This window comes from Salvelinus sp. IW2-2015, unplaced genomic scaffold (assembly GCF_002910315.2).
Source record: "Salvelinus sp. IW2-2015 unplaced genomic scaffold, ASM291031v2 Un_scaffold1381, whole genome shotgun sequence".
NCBI classification, from domain to species: Eukaryota; Metazoa; Chordata; class Actinopteri; order Salmoniformes; family Salmonidae; genus Salvelinus; species Salvelinus sp. IW2-2015.
In genome coordinates, this window is record NW_019942871.1 from 86,979 (window position 1) to 93,990 (window position 7,012).

A 7,012-nucleotide genomic window follows, 5' to 3' on the forward strand; every position below is an offset into this window, starting at 1 on the left:
CCCTGCTGGCCTCCTCAAACCCACCCCGCTCTGCGCTTACTGCCTCCTCTCTCCTAGAGAAGCGGCGATCTCTCCTGCCCTTAGCCCGGTCTTCTCCATTCATATCTGCTCCCAACGTCCGACAGTCCCTGGTTCCGCTGTGAGCTCTTCCCCCGCCGCTTCGCGGTCTAGCTTCTGGGGTTCTCTAACGGCCTGCTAATCATCGACAAAGAGAGAAGAGAAGATCGACGACCAAAACTGCAGCGCGTCTGTGTAATACATAATGATTTATTTAAAGACAACGACACGAACACGAAAAAACACAAAATAACAAACACGTAGCGACAGACCTGAAAATGATCCCTCTAACAAATCTAAACGAAGAATCACAACAGGAAACAGACTACAGTTCAACAGACCACGACAAACGAAACAAGTCCCGTCGTGCTGCGAAGACACAGACACGAAGACAATCACCACAAACAACCGTGCTCGAAAAGCAACCCTATACTATTCCTCAGATCAGCGCAAACGTCAAAACTGTCTCTGATTGAAAACCAATATAAGGCTACATTACAACCTAAACATAGAACACAAAACATAGACATCCCACCCCCAACTCCCGCCACTGACCAACTAAACACATACAAAAATAACATTAACATCAGAACGTGACAAAACACATAAGAATATGGCAGCGACGTGACAGGTGTCCTGATGAGCCCGGCCCCTCACCCTTATTAGCTATCATACTCACCTTCCCACCGGCATTCCACTGATTTCAATCTGGACCAAAACTTCTTTAGTTACATATACTGTTGATCGCAGTTTCAGAAGACTCTACAATGTCTGCTTCCACATTAAAGTCTTCTTACCCTAATTCAGGATTTAGCTCATCCGTGAACAGAGGTTACGTCCCACCACTTCAACAGCCGGAAACCTTGCTGGGTCCAAATTCAACATACAATTCATACTCATTATAAAAGTCAGAAAACAAACACTATTACATAGTTAAAGATTACTTCTTGTGCATCCAACCACAGTGTCAGATTTTTAAAAAATGGCTTATACGGACGAACCATACATCTACAAGTATAAACATTACCCACAAGCCCATCATTCAAATCAGTACGCCAGCCCGATAGAACAGTTACACAATTTTAGAAAATAGAGCATAAAATTAATCCTTACCTTGATGTTCTCATATGGTTGCACTCAGCAGACATTAATTTACTTCAATAATCGTTCCTTCTTGTTCGATAATCTCCTTTAATTACCCAACAACCTCAGTTTCTTCAGTAATCCCAGCTGAAACCGCCAGTCATAACAACAGGCAAGACAAAAAATCCAAATTTATCTGTACAAAGTTTCATAGAACACTAGTCAAACGATGTTTATATTCAAACCTCAGGTTGTTTTTTAGCCTACTATCATACTATTTCAACCGGACATAACGTCTCAATATAAAAGTGTAAAACAAGAACGATCTCTCGGTCTTGGCAGGAAAAAGCTCTTAGAACTTTAGGAGGTCCACTCATTCAGACTGCTTACTCCTCATTTTCGGAATACAACGAATGAAAACCTTCCAAAGACTGTTGACATCTAGTGAAGCATAAACTGCAAGTTGAGTCCTAATCAAGGATTACTGTAATGCAGTTAATAGACTACAAGAAAAAAAAAAACTACTCCTGAATGGAATTTTTCTAGTTTTCGCCTTGCCAAATCAGTTCTTGTTTTAAACTCAGCAACACTATTTTAACAGTACCAGATTACAGGCACTGGTTACAATGAGACGCTACCTGTTGAGCAGGGTCTACTTGATGAACCATCAATATATAAGTTCCCAAGAAAGAGACCTCTGTTTTACATCACATACACTATCAAGCTTTCCACATATTTCTTTAGATACCTGACTGTTAAGCACTGGTGCCTATAGACAACACCCCAAAAAGAAAAGCTCTTAATGTCAAAGTGAACCCCGCACACACATCAATAAACACTTGACAACAAGAACTCTCGCTAAGCCACCTTACAGGGATATGGCTCAGAATATATACAGCAACCACCACCCCATAAGCATTTCTGTTTCGTTCCAAATAAATGTTATATCCTCTGTACTTACTCTGCTGAGACATGGGAGCCCGATGATCCGGCTTGAGGCTACGACGGCCTGACGAGCGTCCAAATATATTTTGATTTGTAGGTGACACTTTTGGCTAACTACATGACTTCCCCATATTGTCTATATTCATAGTTAGATAATCTTCATATCTATTCTACACTGTAAAAATCTAAAAATAAGAATAAGTCTGGAATGGTAGGTGCCCAAACTTTTGAACTGTACCGCATACTTCTATTACTTTTGTTGTATCGACATTACGATCATTGTGTAGACACAGAATTACTAAACTATCGCCTATCCCCGACTCCTCTCTTCCCTTGCTGCACCTATTCTTTACCGCTATGAAAAACGTAGTGCTGGTTGGTCTTCTGTCTGTTGCGTGTACATAGCTCAGCCTACTCATTGATAGCCCTACTTTATTGAACTTCGCGTTGAAGATCATTGCAAGACAAGACAATTGCGATGCTGCATTGCGATAGCCCCTATTATCCTTACATCTTTTCGCATTACCAATCGCCACATTCTACCTGCCTTTGGTGGCCGACATGACCACCCATTCTCGAATTAATTCAAAGGGCTCTCTCTTTCCCTCCTTACTACGTTTTTTCTTATGCCCTGTAAAATATGAGCACCATAGCTGCCAAAAGAGTATTGACATACTACGTATCGTTAGGGATGTCAAGCGAACATCTGCCATAAAGATTTTAGATATGTAAGCAAAGGTATCGCGTCAAACATGAAACGAATGTGAACCTTTAATCTGTGAACTATACCATGCTTACGAGTACTGAACTACATTTTAGGCTTGAAAAATCTGTGTTGCAATTATTGACATAATACCTTTCAGAGTTTGCAGTTTCATCCTTCACAACGAAAGAACTTCAAACCACAACAGCTTGAGAGTCTACGTAAACAACCATAACTCAGTATAAAAACGTAATCAGGGGAAACAAAAGAGTATCCGCATTCTTTCAAGTACACAAAGTCTCTGAATTACTCTATTTACTCCTCAGTTGGTTCTACTTCAACATTTACAGGTACGCTAATGTAATGGATTTGTCATTCACAGCGCAAGTCTAGCATAGCACTAGCTGTATTATCCTACAGCAGTGAGTACAGTCCGCTATGTGTGTATCTCTACAGCATGGCATACGTGGACATCACCATGCATGCAACCTCTATCAAACTGAGACTATCATTATGTGCACAATCCATTCTCTGGCTTGTCTTGCAATCAAACCATAGTTATACAGAATATGAAACAGAATAATATAGAGTTTAGGAATCTATGACAGTCTGTATGACCACTGAGTTGCCACTCAAAACTATACTTTTTTCTCTACAGTCACTCAACTTCTTGCCAAAGCTTCTTCTCTAGGAGGGTTTACATGAATTTTAAATTAATTTGACATCGATCATATTATGAATCGGGGCCATAACATAGGACTTTAAATGACAAGAGGAAGGTTATTAGGCAACTATCGCATAAGATCAATTCCACAATTTACAATAGGGGAGGTCTTAGGTAGGCACGCTCTCTAAAAGTAGACAACCCCAGAAGCAGACCATACAAGGAGAGTAAACGAAAGGTGATTCATATTTATTTACAAGCTGTAAAGTGTGATAGAATCACAGTAGCGGAGCGGGCAGCCCGAGTGAGCTTGATGGAAGTGCATAAGCAGATCTCAAGGAACGTCAACTGAAGTCACGCACGACCAGGTTAGTGTGGGCATGAGCTGTTCAGGTGATGGACTGTAGACAGAAAAAACGACGTAAGTTTCAAGGCAAGCAAGACGTTACAAACAACAAACCAACTCTATCAAACTGGAGGCTAATACGCTAGGCCCACACACGACTGTTACAATGGCAACGATCCGGCAGGATGGATGTCAGGTCAAAGCTTATGAAGTGGAGGGACTGTGATATCAGGACCCATGCCGGGCAGATAAGACTGATGGATCACAGGATTCGCGTAATCAGAGATCTCCCAACTAGCTACGTTTCGCCCGGCAAACCAGACAGGTCGCGTTCAGGACACCGCGATAAAACACTCCACGACCAGAACACAGCCCAAAAACGACTCCAGGAACGGATTCGTGACAGTAGTCTCCATTATAGGCTATCCACTCCTCATCCGACAATGCTGCCTAAAGTTGTGAAGAGCTGTGATCTCCAATGCACAGAAAAAGCATCCCTCAGCCTCAAGATGCCATTCTGATGGCATGCAGCCTATAGATTCATCTATACCCTCTGTAGGCCTATTTGACCAAATAAAGTACAGGCATTCATGCATGATGCAACTCATTCCACATATTTGAACATTTATCTCCGTCCTTCATTGAGTTCAGGTCAATCCAGTCACATAATTTTCATCCATTCAAGTCAATTTGTCTGAGTTGCCAATAGGAACTAAATCAAGAGAATACAACTCTTCTAATCCATTATGTGTTGTATTGAATCCATTGTTTATTCACCCCTCCAAGGTCTTTTTTCCATTTACTTCTAGCACCCCCCCCCCCGTTTTGCCACCACCCCCCCCCAAAAAATACGGCCATTTCAACTTGTACGGCATTTTCCATTTTGTTACTGATGTCTTGCGGAATACTTTAGAAACTTCTACTTTGTTTTTATACTGTTTGTTTATAATAACCTCCCCTTAAATAGACCCTAGCTCCCACAGGCCTCATAAATTATACCTTCTAAATACATTTTAAAAAAAACAACTAGATATGAGAGCACAATTGTAGTGGCCTGTAACGACATTTAATAGTCCTCCATTTGGGAACCCCTTGGCCTCAAATTGCTCAACTTAGGTTTATCGGCCCCATACGCACCCCCCCCGACCGTGCTGCTCACTGGGCCCCGGTGGTACACTCTGGAGGGGGATGCTGCTACTGGGGGTGTACACTGCTGGAGGGAGGGGTGCTGCTACTGGGGGGTGGTACACTGCTGGAGGGGTGCTGCTACTGGGCGGTGTACACTCCTGTGAGGGAGGGGTGCTGCTACTGGGGGGTGTACACTGCTGGAGGGTTGCTGCTACTGGGGTGGTTACACGCCTGGAGGGGCCAGGGTGCTGGTACTGGGGGTGGTACACTGCTGGAGGGGTGCTGCTACTGGGGTGGTACACTCCTGGAGGGAGGGGTGCTGCTACTGGGGGGTGGTACACTGCTGGAGGGGCTGCTACTGGGGGGTGGTACACTCCTGGAGGGGAGGTCTGCTCTGGGGGTGACACTGCTGCGGGGTGCGTGCTACTGGAGGTGTACACTGCTGGAGGGGTGCTGCTACTGGGGGGTGGTACACTGCTGGAGGGGAGGGGTGCTGCTACTGGGGTGGTACACTGCTGGAGGGTGGCTGCTACTGGGGTGGGTACACTCCTGGAGGGGAGGTGGTCTGCTACTGGGGGTGGTACACTGCTGGAGGAGGTGCTGCTACTGGGGGTGGTACACTCCTGAGGGAGGGGTGCTTGACATACTGGGTGTGGTACACTGCTGGAGGGTGCTGCTAACTGGGGGATGTACACTCCTGGAGGGGAGGGGTGCTGCTACTGGGGGTGTACACTGCTGAGGGTGCTGCTACTGGGGTGTACACTGCTGGAGGGGTGCTGCTACTGGGGGTGTACACTGCTGGAGGGGTGGGGCTGCTGCTGTGGTTTTGGTGGACTGGGACACGCTGTTTGTGGCTGAGACAGGGTGCTGTTTGGTGGGCGGAGACCAGGGTGCAGGTGTTTGCTGGACTGAGACAGGGTGGCTTGTTTTGGTGGGCTGAGCACAGGTTGGGATGTTTGTGGTGGCGGGACATGGTGTTTGGTGGGCTGGAACAGAGGTGGGTGGTTATGATGGCTGAGACAGGGGTCCTGTGTTTTGAGTGAGCTGAGACAGGGTGGCTGTTTGGTGGACTGGGACATGGTGCTTGGTGGGCTGGGACATGGTGTTTGGTGGACTGAGACAGGGTGGCTGTTTGGCGGGCTGAGACAGGGTCTGTGTTTGGTGGGCTGAGACAGGGTGGGTGTTTGATGGACTGAGACAGGGTGGGTGTTTGGAGGGATGCGGGTGAAAGTGGAAGGAGAGATTGAGGGGTCCTGCCTGGGTTGGGGTGGTGCTGTGGATAGGACGGAGGGTGGCGAGATTGGGTGGGGTGGTTGAGATGTGCTGCTGCTGCGGGGGCTGGGGAGGAGTTGATTGGCCCCGTTGGGTGGTGGAGTGAGAACAGTGGTCTGGCTGTGGTCTGGCTGGGGAGGAGTTGAATGGCCCCGTTGGGTGGTGGAGTGAGAACAGTGGTCTGGCTGGATGGGTGTTGGGCTAAGGGGATTGGATGTGGGGATTGAGGGGTGCTCTTCTTGGAGCAGACGACTGGTTGATTGGGGCTGTCGATGAGTTGAGTTGGGTTGATGATTTTGATGCTCTCTGATGGTCTGTAGTGATCTGTGCTGCTCTTTACTGGTTTATGCTGGTCGGTACTGGTCTGTAGGGGATGGACTCTGGGCTGGTCGGTACTGGTCTGTAGGGGATGGACTCTGGGCTGGTCGGTACTGGTCTGTAGGGGTTGGACTCTGTGCTGGTCGGTACTGGTCTGTTCTGAGCTCTGCTGGTCTGTGCTGGTCGGTAGTTGTCTGTAGTGGTCTGTACTGGTTTGTACTGGTCTGTATTGGTTTGTAGTGGGTTGTACTGGTCTGTAGTGGTCTGAATCCAGGGATGCTTCAGCGTCTGCACTGCTGTCAGTCTCTCTGTTGGATTCACCTGTAGCAAGGCTCAAGGCTTTCACAGACCTTGTGTGCTACACTCCACCACTAACACGACACACATATACACACCACAATCAGGCACATCATACACTGAGTTCACACACACCAACCACGCATGAGACACCCAAAAATGTCGCAGAGAACACGCACAACACACACACACACACACA

The 7,012-nt window shown here is 46.6% G+C and overlaps 2 protein-coding genes across 2 annotated transcripts in view; both read right to left on the reverse strand.

Moving 5' to 3' along the window:
- Positions 1 to 4,916: 4,916 nt before the first annotated feature.
- LOC139024342 (uncharacterized) lies at positions 4,917 to 6,005 on the reverse strand. The gene is made up of 2 exons (XM_070439061.1): positions 5,721 to 6,005; positions 4,917 to 5,549 (listed from the first exon to the last, which is right to left on the reverse strand). Exons 1-2 carry the CDS (start codon positions 6,003 to 6,005, stop codon positions 4,917 to 4,919), a joined length of 918 nt encoding a protein of 305 aa, XP_070295162.1.
- Positions 6,006 to 6,437: 432 nt separating this feature from the next.
- The window catches only part of LOC139024340 (serine/threonine-protein kinase DCLK3-like), a 21,898-nt gene continuing 21,323 nt past the window's right edge, over positions 6,438 to 7,012 (reverse strand). The window contains exon 6 of the mRNA XM_070439059.1: positions 6,438 to 6,848. Within this exon, the coding sequence (XP_070295160.1) occupies positions 6,535 to 6,848 (314 nt within the window). The 3' untranslated portion in view covers positions 6,438 to 6,534. The remainder of the gene's footprint in view (positions 6,849 to 7,012) is intronic.

What these genes read in the sequence shown, in the direction of transcription:
- LOC139024342 (XM_070439061.1), bottom strand. Translation starts at nt 6,005, where the DNA reads ATGTCCCAGTCCACCAAACAGCCACCCTGTCTCAGCTCACTCAAAACA. An exon ending in AGCCCCACCCCTCCAGCAGT is followed by an intron (nt 5,550 to 5,720) that starts GTACACCCCCAG and finishes CCCCTCCCTCAG; the next exon opens with GAGTGTACCACCCCCAGTAG.